The sequence below is a fragment of the Cynocephalus volans genome, chromosome 17 (assembly GCF_027409185.1).
Source record: "Cynocephalus volans isolate mCynVol1 chromosome 17, mCynVol1.pri, whole genome shotgun sequence".
NCBI lineage: Eukaryota > Metazoa > Chordata > Mammalia > Dermoptera > Cynocephalidae > Cynocephalus > Cynocephalus volans.
The window spans coordinates 42,998,958-43,013,897 of record NC_084476.1 but is presented as its reverse complement, the minus strand read 5'-3'; the positions used below and the strand labels follow the sequence as shown (position 1 = coordinate 43,013,897).

The following is a 14,940-nucleotide window of genomic DNA, read 5'->3' as shown; positions in this document are numbered from 1 at the left end:
AGAACCCTCAGCCCAGGTAGGGTAGCTGTCTCTATCACTGTGCTCACCTGGGCCTCCTGCGGAAGGTGGTGGTGCAGCAGCTGTGAGTGGGGCTGCTGGTGGGCTGGCAAAATGTGCAGGAATGGTGGGGGCGCATAGCCAGGGGCCGCTGCAGGGGCCAGGGGCCCAGGGGAGCCCAAGGCTGAGGGCAGGCTGAAAGGTGGTGGGGTCCCTGCATGAAATCCCTGCTTGTCAAAAGTCTGCAGGGCAAAGAAGACAAAGGGGAGGGTTAGGCTGGGCTGTACCTCCCACCAACCTACCGGCCCACCTTTGTTCTCCCTCACCTGAGTCGTCTTGTAGACAGAACCAGTCATATCAGGTAGGCCAGTGGCACTTGAAGACACTGATACTCCTAAGAGGAAAAGCAGTTGTTCCCCCCACAGCAGTTGGTCCCAGCTCCAGGCTCCCCTGACCTCTAGGGGCACTCTGGGGTAGGCCTGCCTGAGAGGGGATCAGGCAGGAGACAACAACTCCAGGCCTCAATCCTGGAAAGGAGGGGTAAAACACTACCTTTGCCAGGCCCAGAACCTGTAGACTTGTTTGGCGCCTGCGATGATCCACCATAGCCACCCTTGGTGTAGTCCCCTGCTGTCCCCTGGGTCAGGTCATCGTAACCTAGCATGGTACGGTATAAGAGGCATGTGTGAGCCAGGCAGGCCTGTTCTACCCTGTGTCTCCATGCTGGGAGCCATACCTCACCTGTGCCATAGCTGTGCTGACCATAACCACTGGCCTGCTGGAAAGGGGTGGTAGGGGTGCTAAGGTTCACACCATGCTGCTTGGCTGAGGCTGGAGGGACCTGGTGGGGCAAGCAGGCGAAGTATTACTGTGGGAACAAGGCAAGGTGGAGCAGATCAGACACACTCTGCCTTAGCTGCAGGCAGCAGGTGGCATACCCACCACCACAGCAGACCTGTGTTTTCATCACCTCAACACATAGTGGATCTAAAAGCAGATGGTGAAAGTAAACTTGTCCCCTGCCTGAACAGTCCCTGAAGACCAGATGAGACTCTGAGGGGTCATGACCCTCCTCCCCTCCCTGCTTCTGCTCCCAGGAGCTGGAATACAGGTCCCAGTGACCCAAGGCCAAATACTCACAAACATGGTGGGCCCATACTGGAATGCACTGGGCACGCCTGTGTAGTAGGGAAGGCCGGTGTAGCTATAGCCAGGTGGCAGTGCAGGATTCAGAAAGGGCTGTTGCGCTGTGTGGTGGGTCTGGGATTGGCTCTGCTGTGGCTGAGCTAGTGTGGTGGAGGGGGCAGGCGATGCAGAGTCACCTCGACCAAACTTTGTGACATCACCTAAGAGAAGAGGAGTGCTGACTCCAGTCACTGCCCCTTATCCAACCAAGAAAAAAGCCAGACTGGCTCCAGCAAACAGGACCTGGTCTCACTGCCAGTTCAAATACAGGCAGCTAAAAGGCCTCTCTCAGCGCTTCTGTTTCTGCTTTCCCTACTCCTGGGATTAGTTACAGGCCAGTCCCACACTCTCCCACTCCTTACCCACTGAGCTGACTAACCTGAATATGGATTATTAGGGAGACTCCCATCTCGGCTGGCAAGGGCTGTAGGTGCAGCAAAGGGAATTCCGTAGTAATCCTAGGAGAGACCAGGGAGGCTTCATCAGTGAATGGCCTCATCCCACTTCCAGAAGAGCAGAGCCAGCAGGCATCACGTGCACATGGCACTCTAAGTGATGCCACACTCCTGGGACAGGCAGCCCTCACAGGGAACTCCAGGTAAATGGTGCCCACTGGAGGTGTGCAACTTGGCAGCCTTGCTTAACTGGTTAGTACACGGACAGACTGACCAGACCTGCAGCCTTTGCCAGGCAGAGCCATCGGAGGCCCAGTTAAACCACAGAAAAATGCTCATGAATGCCACAGGCTGAACCCACTTTACTGGTTTTTCCTGTGTGAGAGACTACAGAGAAGCAAGGAACAAACCTGAAGAAGGACTCAGCAGGAGAGGAGGTGCCTAAAAGGTTTAAAAGGGGAAAGGGAGCAGGGCCAGGTAGACACAGGTACAGGCAGGACCTGCCCTTACAGCACTGATCCTGCAGAGGACCCAGGAAAGTATGGTAGAATCAACAGCATGGAGACAAAGAGGGCAAAAACACAGGGGAGCTCTGTGGAGAAGGAGACGCCTGCTCAGTCCTGGACATTCCTGGCCTCTGAGCAAAGGGAAAGTCCACAGGCTGCCCTAGACTCATGACAGTGTCCCATCAAAGCCAGATGAGAGACATCCTGACATGAAATGGCACTCACACCCTCCTTTGGCCACATCTCCAGGTAAAGTCTAGGAAACGCATGGCATTCTCAGCCCAGAACCCCACGAGGGGGCAGGACTGGGAAAGCACAGAGCTAGCAGGAACACAACTGGGGTGGTGTGGAGAGAAGGCCCAGAAGGGGGAGCCCTTTCACCGATGATGAGAAAATCTAAAGGGGGGACCAGGCACAAAAGTGGCAGAGGTTGATAAATGACCCAAGGGAAAATAAAAAGCAATGTATCTCAAAAGCTGAGATCAGAGGCAATTTCCTCTAAGGCACAAAATGAAAACAGGAAAAGGAGTCCTGTGAATGCGTGTGGACAGCCACGGACAAGCCCCAGAGGCAGGACAAACCTCAGGGTTGGCAGCCCGCCTAGACCCCATGCAGGCTCACTCAGGGCCACCTCTTGTACTCATCTGTGACAGTCCTAGAATGGTGGGCTGCTGGTCTGTACACGGAGGGTGAGCTGCTCAGCTACCAGGATGGAGAAGAGCTTCTCTCCTGAGACAACAGCCTCTGGGAGGTAGAGGTGACACCTGCAGTGCTATAAGCTCTTTGTGGCTTGGCAAAGGCAAAACCAATGGGAAAAAATTTGAGGAAGGGCAGATGACACCTCATTGGGGAGAGAGTCTCTTTCTCTGGGAATAGGAAAGACCACATCCAATGGAGGTAGACACCAGTGTCAAAACCTCCTGTAACTCTCTGACAGTCTCTGACAGATGCCCTGGGAAATGTAAGACCAAGAAGAGAGTGGCTACCGAGGAGGAAACCCTGCTGTCTGGCAGGGCAAGGAGCAGGCCTGTTTCCCTCCCTTCTTCCCCAACAGTCCTGTTAACGTGGCTATTCCAGGGAAGGCCAGTACTTCATCCTGGTACCAAGGGTCAGAATAAAAAGGCAACCCTGACCTCAGAGTGAGGTTGCAACCACCAGGGAAACCCCAGGGCGGGCATTCTTGCAAATAAAGATGGGAGGCCAGACTCAGAAGAAACCTTTAAGACTGTCAACTCCAGTCACTCAGTGAGCTGGAGCAGAAGAGTAATGCTGCCATCATAAGCATAACCATTGGCCACCTTGGCTCAAAGACATCATATGATATTTTAAGGCAGGGGAAGACTTTATAAAACTCCAGGGCCAAGTAAGCAATCTCCATGTCTTATGTCATATAGTTTTTCCTTAAAAAAAGAAAGAAAAAAAAAAAGCGGGAGAAGACCTGTATTTGGTAGGGAGCATGGCCTTCTGGGGCTCCACGTCCCAAAGGTCTCCAAGTTCCCCAGGGATGAGCATAGTATACTCATATACCAAAGCTATGGTCACACCATGCACAACCACCAAATGGAAACAGCTTTCTCAGTGGTGGCAATGAGAGGGTTCCTTAGGCCAAGGATCCTGAGGACCAGGCAGGGTGGTAGTCAAGGCCAAGGGCGGAGGGACATTTTGAAACCCCACTGCCCCCACCAAGCCATATCCCACTCACCACTGGCAACCGTGACTGCAGCATCTGGAGCTCATCATAGCCATAGATCTGCGTGAAGACCAGAAATGTTTGTTAGGGACCACACATCAACCCTTGGGAAGCCCAGGCCCATCTAGGAGCCAAAACAAGATTGGAGGAATAGGACACATCCAGGAATGGGACCTGGATCACCTGCTGTGGGACAGATCCCGCCTTGATGGAGTCTAGATGGAGGAAGATATACCAGGGATCAGATGGGCAGAGAAAGAGAACTCAGGAAGGGAAGAGCAACCCAAGGTGGACACCCCCAGCCCAACCCTATCCGCCCCCCCGCTGCCACCAGGTCCTGCCACGTGCCAGCCCCTGAAGCCAGGGGAGCTGGGGCTGGCCAGGAGCTCCAGTGTGCGCTCACCGGGTAGGCAGGAAGCAGTCCTCCGGGGCCTACAAGGTACTGGTTGTGCAGCAGGGGAGGCACCCCCTGGGGCAGGTTTGGGGGTGCTTTGCCTGTGGAAGGAAAAACTGAGTCAAGTGGCAGCAACAAGAGTGAGATTCCTCAGCTGCTTTTGGAGGAGGCACAGGTCACTTTGTTCACTGTTTGCCACAGTACAGCCCCACATGGGGCCAAGAGCGGGGGGCAATGGCTGAGAAATGCAGAGGGTCATGTTATGAAGTGGCTAGGGGAAGACAGAAAGCACATGCCACCATATTTAGGCTGTTTCAAAATCAGAGGGTTCTGTGCCCAGACAGAAGCTCCTTACCATCTCTCAATCCTGAAGGTCACACTGCACTGAGTAAACATGAACATGAGAAACAATCTGCTCCTCAAAACAGGAGAAGGAAGCCATGCGGTGCCATAAGGACAGGCTGTGTCAAAGGTGGATTTTAGCACTTTCCACCCAACCACAGTCTGCTCAGCCCACACACGCAACCTAGGTCTGGTTGACAACTGTCACACACAATGGCCAGGAGCAACCCATGATAGGTTGTCCCTAACCCCTCCAAGTCTTCATGTCAACTCAGCTCCAGGGATGAACAAGGACAGAAAAGACTGAGGAGCTAGAAGCATAAAGGCTGCCAGGAATCCTGCCCAAGGATAGCATGCAGCAGACTCGGCCTGTGCCCATCCCACACGAGGGCTGTGGGGATCAGGCCTCAAGAGGTCAGTGGAACACAGCAGCAAAACATGGCAATGGCAGGACCAGTGTGACAATATAATCTTCTGATGCTTGTGGCTCCCCACCATGTCCTGGCAGCTACCTCTGGACACCCTTCCTGGGAAGTCAAGCATGCACATTTGAGAGGGGAAGCAGTGGGCAGGAAAGGCCACTGGAGCACATACCTGAGGTCACCAAGGGTGCAGCCCTGGTACTGCTGTTGGGTGCACTTACAGTGGCCCCACCCAGGCAAAGGCTGTTCACTGTGTTCATGCTACTGGGAAGGCTGACACCTGAGGATGTGGCACTCGAGACGGAGGTTGCTGCCGTTGAAAAGGTGGCTGAGGATTGGAGGGAAGGGGTATTCTCCACACTGGTGTGCTGGCAAAACAAAAGCCAGGATACATGGATCTGGAGGCAAAGGAGGAGGGTGCTGGGAAAGCCCAACCTGGCACTTGGGCCTGCAGTTGAGGTTGAATGGGCAGGCAGCAACACAACTACCCAGGTACACTAAGGTGAGGGGCTCCGTGCTCAGTGCTCACCATGGCCCCTCACACTGCAGCTAGATTCAGCCATCAGAACACCACTCATAAACTGAATATCAAAGACTTTTAAAACTGAGCCCTATAACTAAAAAAACCTCTTAAAAATCCTTCAAGTTGCTCATGCTTTGGTTATCTCAAACAAGGCACAAAACCTCCAAGTAAACTTCAGATCATATAAATGAATACAGACCATTTGAACATGGAGCCCACTTCACAGAAAAGCAAAGTCTCAAGAGAGACCACAGGGCCATAGGAAGCCCAGCCTAAGTCAGAGTCATTTGTGGATTTCCTTCCTTTGGGCTTCTTAGCTACTCTGATCTGGAAGCCACAAGAGGCCAAGAAGCCTTTGCTCCAAAACCTGGTGACACCTTGCAGTCCACCAATGCCTCACCAAGGCCTACCTAAAAGGGCATAGCCTGCCCCTATGCCTGCTCAACAAGACCTACCTGGGACGGTCATGGCAAAACCCAGCCGCTCAATCCTAGTAATAAGGTACCATGAAGGGCTTCAAACACTGGGCAGGTAGGTGGAAATGATACATCTGGTTGGGCAAATCAAGTCCGAAGGAGGCAGGAAAAAGTCCTGTAAGACTAAGACTAATCTCCAAACCAGAAAGTGTGCTGAGCACAGTAGCACAGAAGCTCCTAGGGAAGCCAAAGAACAAGAAGGCCGCAGGAGAAAGGGGACCAGCATGTGCTCAAACTCTCTGTGGACGCCCAGTCCACACGACCTTCCCTACCCACCTGAACACTGGCTTTAGGGCTGTAACCTACAGAGCAGATTCACCAACGTGAAGACAGCTGAAAATTTGGTTTCCTAGGGCTAACAGGGACACTTGCTCCTTCATCATGAATGGACCAGAGACAGGGTGGAAAAAGCCCTACCCAGAGCAGGGCAAAGGCTATGCTGCCCTGCCCAACACCTAAGCCATGGACCCCTGTGAGGAGCCAGACTTCCCACCCAAGACCACCTGCCACAGAACCTGGAACAGCTCTGATCACTCCTTTCAAGTGTTACTGGTCATACAACCTTTTAACCCTTTTAACCAGAGAAGAATAAATGAATATTCCTCATCCATACAAGACATGCTTGCTAGAGGACTAGTTCCTGACTTGCTGAAAGGAACTCAAGAGATGCCCAGAAAGCCTCTCCTCCCTTCAGTGCTTCTTTTTTTTTTTTTTTTTTTTAAATATGACCAGTAAGGTGATCTTAACCCTTGACTTGGTGTTGTGAGCACCACACTCTCCCAAGTGAGCGAACCGGCCATCCGTATATGGGATCCGAACCCGGGGCCTTGGTGTTATCAGCACCGCACTCTCCCGAGTGAGCCACGGGCCGGCCCCCTTCAGTGCTTCTGATAGGCTCCTGTCTCTGCACCTCACCTCCCAGACCGTGAGGATGTCCAACCGTTGGTATAACAGAAACACCCCATTTAAAAGGCCTCACTCAGTCTATCCCAGGAGGCCCATGCAGTCAGAACCCCAGGATAGGTCCAGAGAAGCCAGGGTGGGAGAAAGTACTGAGATTTCCTTTATAATGTTAAAGTGGTAAAGACCTTAACTTTGATAGACTATGAAAGAAAAGACATATCTGGCTATATATATTTTAAAAATCGAATTATTTATAAAATGACTCATCTAGGGAAAATATCCATACCTTCCATCACAAAGGCTACTAGTCTAAATATAGAGGGTGCATAGAAATAGACACCAACGACCTGACAGAAACATGAGTGAGCAATATAAATAGCTCACAGAAAAGGAAATTCAATGGCTTTCAAATACATAAAAAAGAGGTTCAACCTCATCCAATTAAAAACTATACTGAGGGGCCACGTTTCTAACACACTAGAAAAGTACAAATATTCAATAACGTCATTTTGAGGAGGCAGTGGGGAAACAACATTTCATTCATTGCCAGTGGGAGATAAATAGGTTAAAATACTATGCAGCACAATTTGGCAATTTGTACAAAATGACAAATGCCTAGCAATTCCACATCCATGGTTTACCCTTCAGAAATAGCTCTACACAGGAAACAACATATGTAGAAAGTTATTAAATGCAACACTGTTTGTAGTATAAAGACTGAAAATGGCCCTAAATGGAGGACTGATTAAATAATGTAATACAGTAAACTGAAAAAAGAACAAAGAACTCTGTGTTTTCAATATGGAAACGTCTCCAAAACAGACTGTTAAGTGGGGAAAAAAAGTTGAAGAACACTGTGTATAGAATACTTATATTACAGAAAAGAAAAAGAAAGAACAGGGCAAAAGGCAAAGGGGAAATGACTGTGTCTATGAATTTTCTTTTTTATAGCTAAACAAACACATAAAAAAAGTTGAAAGGAGAAAATAGAAGGAACCAAGCAGAAGACGCAGAAAGCTTTGCAGTATTTAAAAAAAAAAAAAGCTTTTCAGTATATATCTTTTTATAACTTTTAATATTAAACATTGTGACTATATTAGCAATGTGACAATCCCATCATATTGATGAAGTGTGGAACTCACTGGATGAGGCAATTCTGGCTGTGGCAGTTTAGATTTTAGGATCTGGGTTCTCTTCGCAGAGACACAGAGAGTGTAGCTACCCATGAGTGCAAGAGCATGGGATTTGCAAGCCACAGTACTGTGGGCATCGTCAGCCAGCTCCACAGTGCTCAGGATGGGGACAGCTCCCATGAGCCACAGAGGGCAGAGGCGGGTGGGCAGGCAGAAGTGGCCACACTGTGCTCTACTTTGAAGATAGTGATCTATGGGTTTTAGGAGAAAAGGATTGTGTGTGATATTTCACTTGGAAAAGTAGAGCCTGAAAGCCACAATGTTAGCCAAGTCCTAGTGGAAGGATAGGACTGGCCCTTTTCCACCACCTCATTCAGCAGGTGAGCTGATCACTTCTTCAGAGAAACAAATTTCACCCATTTCCTGCCTCCCATTCATCTGCACCTCCCTGCCTATGGACCCGCCTACTCCCACCTTGCCTGAAGCCTCCCATAGCCCAGCAGCGTGGACATTATGTTCTTGCCAGACATCTTTCTACCCACCTAACCTCATGCTCATGTCTCTCCTAGCTTTCAGTTAAGCACTCTCCTACCACCCGCCTCTTCTCCATTTCACCACTACTCACTGCTCCACCCACCACAATCTCGCCTGACCCCTACCACTTAAAACCATGCCCCCAACTTCACAACTCACTAAGCCACACTTCAATAGCCATACTCTAGGATTGTTCTTTGGCACCCGACTTTGAAACTCTCCCAACCTGCCTTCCTTGACAGCACACTTCTGCTTCCATTCTCACCCCTCCTCCCTCCAGACTTCTGTCTTCAACATCAACCTTCTCAAAGTTTCTGGCTATGAGCAGGGGAAGATGGCATGAGGAAAGACTGAACAGGACACCTAATGGTACCATTAGAACAGTCCCCATGGCCACCAACAGAATGGAATGCAATTACATTGACCAGGCTAAGAGCCAGGACTGTCCATCTCAGAGAGACGTGTGTGCATGTGCATGCGGCAAAGAACAGAGATTCCTCACATAAGCACTCCCTTTTCCCTTTACACATGTTCTCTATGATGCCTTCACAAAGTAACAGAGGGTTAAACCGGGAAAAATGCTCTTAATTAAACTTCATTTTTAGTGGAGCCCAAGCTGGAACTAGCAGTGAGCCCACTTCCCTTCAAAAAGCAATCAAATGCCTCAACATAAAAAAGGCCCCCAAAATAAAACCTCTCCTGCTAGGTAGAAATGTCTCCTATAATGAACAGGGAGCTCTGCAAATTCTTGGGAGCAAGTTCACCACCTGACAGCCCTACTGAAGTCATATTAGGTCTGGAGAAGAAACTCTTCCAAGGAGTCACAAACTTAGGAAGCAAGGTGTCCTCCAAGGTGCTTAGGAAAACAAAAGCTTGAACCACATAATTAGATCAAGACATTTCAGCCAAGCAATTTAAAGCACCAGCTGCTAAGCAGATTTGGGAGGAAGAAAGCCCTGTGGACACTTACTGTGTGTGACGTGCTCGAGGAGAGTGCTGAGTGCGCAGAGGAGAGACTGCTCTGCTGGCCGGACAGTGAACTAGAAGACAAAAAAGAACACCATGTGTCCACCCAAACAAGTTATGCCACATGAACAGGGCCCACTTGGCTGGGTGGTCTAGAGTCAAGCTTGTACCTTTCCCTAGGGAAGCTCCAACGTCAGACCCATCATTTCTCATCCCCTCGGAACCCAGTGACAGAGTTCTGGTGGTTAGAAATAAAGGGTCACTCACCATGAGGTGTGGTACACCCTGGCCTGTGGTACACCCTGGCACTATATCCATTTGCTCTTTAGAGTATAAAAAGTAACAACGGGGTTGCACTAAGAACACTGCCACCCTTGGAGACCCCAATAAATCTGTCAGTGAGGGGGAAAAAGTTCCTATGCTCCACCCCACATGCCAGAGTCAGAGCCTGAATCCCCATCAATTCCACAGTTCAAATCCAATGGTTTTGCTCCTAGTTGAGGAGGAAGAAGGGAATTCTACTCAGAAGAGGTAGGTAATAAACAAACCCATTTTCCCTGTTCTAATAACTTGATCTCTGAAGCCATGACAAGTGCAAATCAGATACCCGCTCAGAAATGCGACAACGTTCCTACTCCACATCACAGTAACATTGGCCCAGAGCAGGGAGAAGAGGCTAGGCTTTGGGTGCCCTCCTAGTTCAGACGAGTGGCAGGGAACCCGTGACCCCACCCTGTTCCCAGGGAAACCAGTGCTCTGTGCCAGCAGAGGCATTACAAACAGGCAAGGTTTTCACACCTAGCAGTTTTGAGACCTGACCTGCCCCAAACCTAAGCTACAATATTAATGCAAAAGCCCAGGGCATCATGTCAAAGGCAACAAGTGTTTTTTTTCATAGGAACAACCTTCTATAGGGGCTCTAGAACTTTGCCCCAATGTACTTCTCATTCTGGGTCCAGATTTTCCCCATACCTGCTAAGCTGAGAGATGGGGCTGCTGGATATGTCTCCAGGCTGAGACAAGGAAGGCAAAGTGGCAGGGTGCTGGGAGGTGGAGGGTAGAAGCGTGGCACAGGAGGTGGTGCTGGGCAGGGAGCCCACAGATGGGAAGGCGGAGGGAGGGTCTGTTGTCTTTGGAGCTGGAACAGATGAAGTAGCTGTAAGAAACAGAACTGCTGAGCTCCAGAACCAATCCTCAGTGTCTAAAACATGCTCAATATCTTGTGACATGTCAGGCTAGGTTGAGACATACATAAAGTTACATTCTCCAGGGAAATGTCCAGGCATGTCACCAGAGAACCTGTTCTCTGTTAGACAGCCCTACTAAAAGGCTAGGCAACTGTCAGACATGCAAGACTCAAGCAAAAAAGTAGGAAACGACACTTTTATAATCATAAATTGTCCTATGATGTGGACATACTTCTTCCACCTAAAGGACCCCAACCCTTAGCAGCACCCAGAAAGGAAAAGAGGTGCTGAGACTGACATGCATATTGTATGGTGAGGCACATTTTCCTCAAGAGGAAAAATCTGATGGACAAGACCACCCACGAGTGCTTCTACCAAATCAGTACCAAATCAGGCTACCAGTGCCAAAGCTCGCGGCCAGTTTAGGCCAGGAGGAGGCTGAGAACCCAGAGTACATACAGTGTGGAGAGATATATAAGCCTGAAATCTGCAGAAAGAGTAGACACCTGCTGTCCAACACGTACTTTCAAAAGCATAGTGAGAATTTCCTTGGTATGTACTTGAACGGCTTAATCTCAGATCACATAAATGAGCTTATTAGGCTTCAAAAAGGACACGAATATAATCAGTCTTAGCTATGGAAAAGACTCAGTCTTAGTGCTGTCCACACATACAACTCGGATATGTGCTTGGAAATAAACATCATAGTCTTTTCCAGTTAGGAAGTAGGAACAAACTTTACCCTCCTGAGAGCCCACTGGGAAGTACTCTAGTTTCTAAAAGGAAGAGTGAGTCAAAAACACAGACAGTAGGGCCGAGCCTGTGGCGCACTCGGGAGAGTGCGGCGCTGGGAGCGCGGCGACGCTCCTGCCGTGGGTTTGGATCCTATATAGGGATGGCTAGTGCACTCACTGGTTGAGTGCCGGTCACGAAAAAGACAAAAACAAACAAACAAAAAAAACACAGACAGTAACAAGGTCAATATGCACCTAGGTCAATTCTTACAGAGGGCTTTTTTTCTTTTTTTTTAACTGATGGTCTATTCAAAATATGAAACCTGTTCTTAGAGAAAACAGATGAAGACATCACAGATGTACCTCACCCAAAACTAAGACCCCAAAAGGTACCTCCCTGCGCCTTGGGTTACAATGATAACAGGTTCACAGCAAGCCTCTCTCTCAAAGTACAAGAAATGGGAAGGATGAAGGCAGGAAAGGGTAGAGAAGAGAGTATGGGAAGTAAAAGCCTGTCTCAAAAGCATGCTATGTTTTCAGATAGTCAATGTCTCATTTTACCTCATTTAAAACCTCCAAATAATATAGGACACCTAGGTGTTCTCGACTCCATGCCTGGACAATAGAAACTTGCCACCACAGCTGCTGGAGCGATAAGTTGCTCTGTCATCCAACAAGCTCAGAGTTACAAACCAATCTCCAAATAAACCTGGCAACCCAGCTGTACAATCAATCCAAAACCAAATCCTGGTGCATTAAATCTGTCATTTCAATTCCAACGGAGACTCACCGCTGGTCTGCTAAAGTTCCATATCCACACTCTCCAAAATTCCTAAGCTTCCATAACCACTAGTGGATATCCATTTGCCTTACTAAATGTTGAAAGAACACAAATATAAACAATGACAGACAACGTAGCCAAGTACAAGGGAAAGAAACAACTGACAGGGATTCACCTGCACTATCTCCAGGGATCACTGAGCTGTTCTAGAAGGAAAGAAGAGGGGTCCCCTCATTTTCTCCCAAGTGTTGACAGTGAACAACGTTTTACCTTTCTTCCTACGCAATAGTCCAGAAAGCAATGAGTATGTCTTTCTTGAACTAGGACAGCAATTTTTTCCTTTACAAGTCCTTCACTTTATTGGTAAAACAGCTCTTTCACCAACATGGAACCTGTGTCTCTGAGCAAAGCATCTTTTAAACACATGCTACACACTGCACTGCATACTGTATTGTGGCACAGTCTGATCAGGGAAAAAGAAAACGAGACTATCATCTTGCTGTTGCTGTGGCTATGACATTTCTAATAATATCACCAGCTATCACCTGGTCACATGGGAATCTCTAGCTGACCTTATTAACCCTGCCACAGAAACAGGAGTTGGTTTCTCTTAACCAATGAACCTGGCTTCTCTCTGCTCCAATGATGGATCAGAAGCAGTTATCAGAAGGGCTGGCCCGTGGCTCACTTGGGAGAGTGTGGTGCTGATAACACCAAGGCCACAGGTTCGGATCCCTATATAGGGATGGCCGGTTAGCTCACGTGGGAGAGCGTGGTGCTGACAACACCAAGTCAAGGGTTAGGATCCCCTTACTGGTCATCTTTAAAAAAAAAAAAAAAAAGCAGTTATCAGAAAAAATGTAAGAGCTGTTTTTGAAGAATTAGCCATTGGCCAGTTGGTATATTCCCTATCACAACAGCTATGCTCTTTGTTTGGCTTCCACCAGCCATGACAATGGTTAGCTGATATACTTACTGTCTAGTGTCTGCTGACTTCGACCACCACCATGTCCATTCTATAAGGGACAAAAGAGAAAGTAAGTAAACCCATAAAATCAAATGTTTAAATAGATACTGTCTATTGGGATTCAGCAACAACCACATGAAGTACAGGTTAATCAAGGAACAATGTCTGTTTTATTCTATTTTTTAATAAAAGGGGAGGCAATACAACAGACTGTTTTAATAAATCCCAAGAAGCCAACATTTTTGAAAACCTTATTTGTTATTTGGGGAAGTAGCAAGGAAAAAACATTAAGACCCAAATCACAGGAAGCAATGAAACAGCCATAAAAGAATTATTAAAAAGTCCAACTGTACAAAGAACAGGAAGTCCCATTATATTTAAATCACCAGGCCCTTCCTATCTCATGCAAGTTGTGTCTCCTGAGCACCACTTATGCAAGAAAGAAAATGTTTTCAACTCACTTAAAAAACAACTTCCACACCAGGAATTATCATATTTTATATTACTAGCAAAATGATTCTCAGAGAAAAAGAGATGTTATCTTGAAACATGCTCTTCTAAAGTAGGTAGGCAGAGTGGGTTAGAACAGTGTGGTAACCTCGAAAAGAGCAGAACCTGAGAACAACTGGTTAACCATAATGCATTTCAGCGGAATTGACACACAAGAAAAAGGCATCCTCACAAAAATGACTTCTGCCTCCACAGACTTGAGCAGTGGAGACATGACACGGAGCGATCAAAAGCATGACCTGCAAGACTCAGACACTGTCCCAAGATAAGAGGAGGAGCATGGGGGGGGGGGCCGGAAGCTGAAAGATTCCTTCTAGCAAATGTCAAAACTACTAATGAAAAAGACCTTATAGCTGTTGCCTCTGCATTAACCAAAATCCAGTACAACTTGTGTTCATGAATGTTATACTTATTCACAATATTCCTTGTTCAACAAACAATTTGAAATTATTTACAAGACATATAGAAAATAAAACAGAACACCTGGGGGGGAAACATGAGTTAAAAGGTTAAGGTCAGGACAAGGGAAACACAACATACCTCAGCAAATATATGAAAATGTGTGGAGAGTAATCAAAGTTCTAGTTAAACTAGAGTTCATGCCCTATAAATACATTTACAGGACATCAAGCACAGGCATCCTGAACAGAACAAACCCTGACATATAGAGAAGTCTTCTCAAAACTGCACCAGACAAAAAGCACAGAAAGTGGGAACAGGAAACACCTGTCATCAGACCTAAGGAATATTTCATTCCACCTTGAAAATCACGTTTAAAATGCAAGTGATGGACAAACTGACACAACAGAAGGGCTACATTATTTGGGGTGAGGGAAATTCTAGGCAGAAGAATGGCAGGAGCAAAAGCAAAGAAGTATCAAAAGGTCAAGAGAGATCAGAAATCTCCATCAGCCAGTTAGCTCAGTTGGTTACAGCACTGTGTTATAGCACCAACATCAAGGGTTCAGATCCCCACACCATTCAGCCACTAAAAAAAAAAAAAATCTGCAGGACAGATCAGTAATCAGTTAGCTGAGGGATGACCCATGGCTCACTCAGGAGAGTGTGGTGCTGACAACACCAAGTCAAGGGTTAAGATCCCCTTACTGGTCATATTTAAAAAAGAAAAAAAAAAAAGAAAGAAAGAAAGAAATCAATTAGCTGAGCAAGGAATGAGATGAGATAGAAGAGTAAGAGGTAAAGTCAGAACTGGAATTGAGATGTCCTGGTGACGACAGGGATTGAAGCTTGGATAGCATATGGTCTGATGTTTTAGAAACAGTACTGACCAGCAA

General features: G+C 47.7%; 1 protein-coding gene and 1 non-coding gene across 16 annotated transcripts in view; both read right to left on the bottom strand.

Annotated features, from left to right (window-relative positions):
- Nucleotides 1-14,940, bottom strand: part of UBAP2 (ubiquitin associated protein 2) — a 123,275-nt gene that overhangs the window by 920 nt on the left and 107,415 nt on the right. For 11 of the 15 annotated variants that reach the window (XM_063081902.1, XM_063081897.1, XM_063081904.1 and 8 more), the window contains 12 exons: nucleotides 13,145-13,184; nucleotides 10,439-10,622; nucleotides 9,471-9,540; nucleotides 5,104-5,299; nucleotides 4,177-4,268; nucleotides 3,786-3,833; nucleotides 1,562-1,640; nucleotides 1,138-1,343; nucleotides 739-838; nucleotides 550-654; nucleotides 324-391; nucleotides 48-239 (listed from right to left, as the gene is read on the bottom strand). In XM_063081902.1, the coding sequence (XP_062937972.1) occupies nucleotides 48-239; nucleotides 324-391; nucleotides 550-654; nucleotides 739-838; nucleotides 1,138-1,343; nucleotides 1,562-1,640; nucleotides 3,786-3,833; nucleotides 4,177-4,268; nucleotides 5,104-5,299; nucleotides 9,471-9,540; nucleotides 10,439-10,622; nucleotides 13,145-13,184 (1,380 nt within the window). The remainder of the gene's footprint in view (nucleotides 1-47; nucleotides 240-323; nucleotides 392-549; nucleotides 655-738; nucleotides 839-1,137; nucleotides 1,344-1,561; nucleotides 1,641-3,785; nucleotides 3,834-4,176; nucleotides 4,269-5,103; nucleotides 5,300-9,470; nucleotides 9,541-10,438; nucleotides 10,623-13,144; nucleotides 13,185-14,940) is intronic. The other 4 variants (XM_063081898.1, XM_063081907.1, XM_063081903.1 and 1 more) reach the window with 1 other exon arrangement.
- Nucleotides 11,291-11,371, bottom strand: LOC134366278 (small nucleolar RNA SNORD121A). Its single transcript, XR_010022269.1, has one exon. It is a non-coding gene; the product is annotated as a small nucleolar RNA SNORD121A (small nucleolar RNA).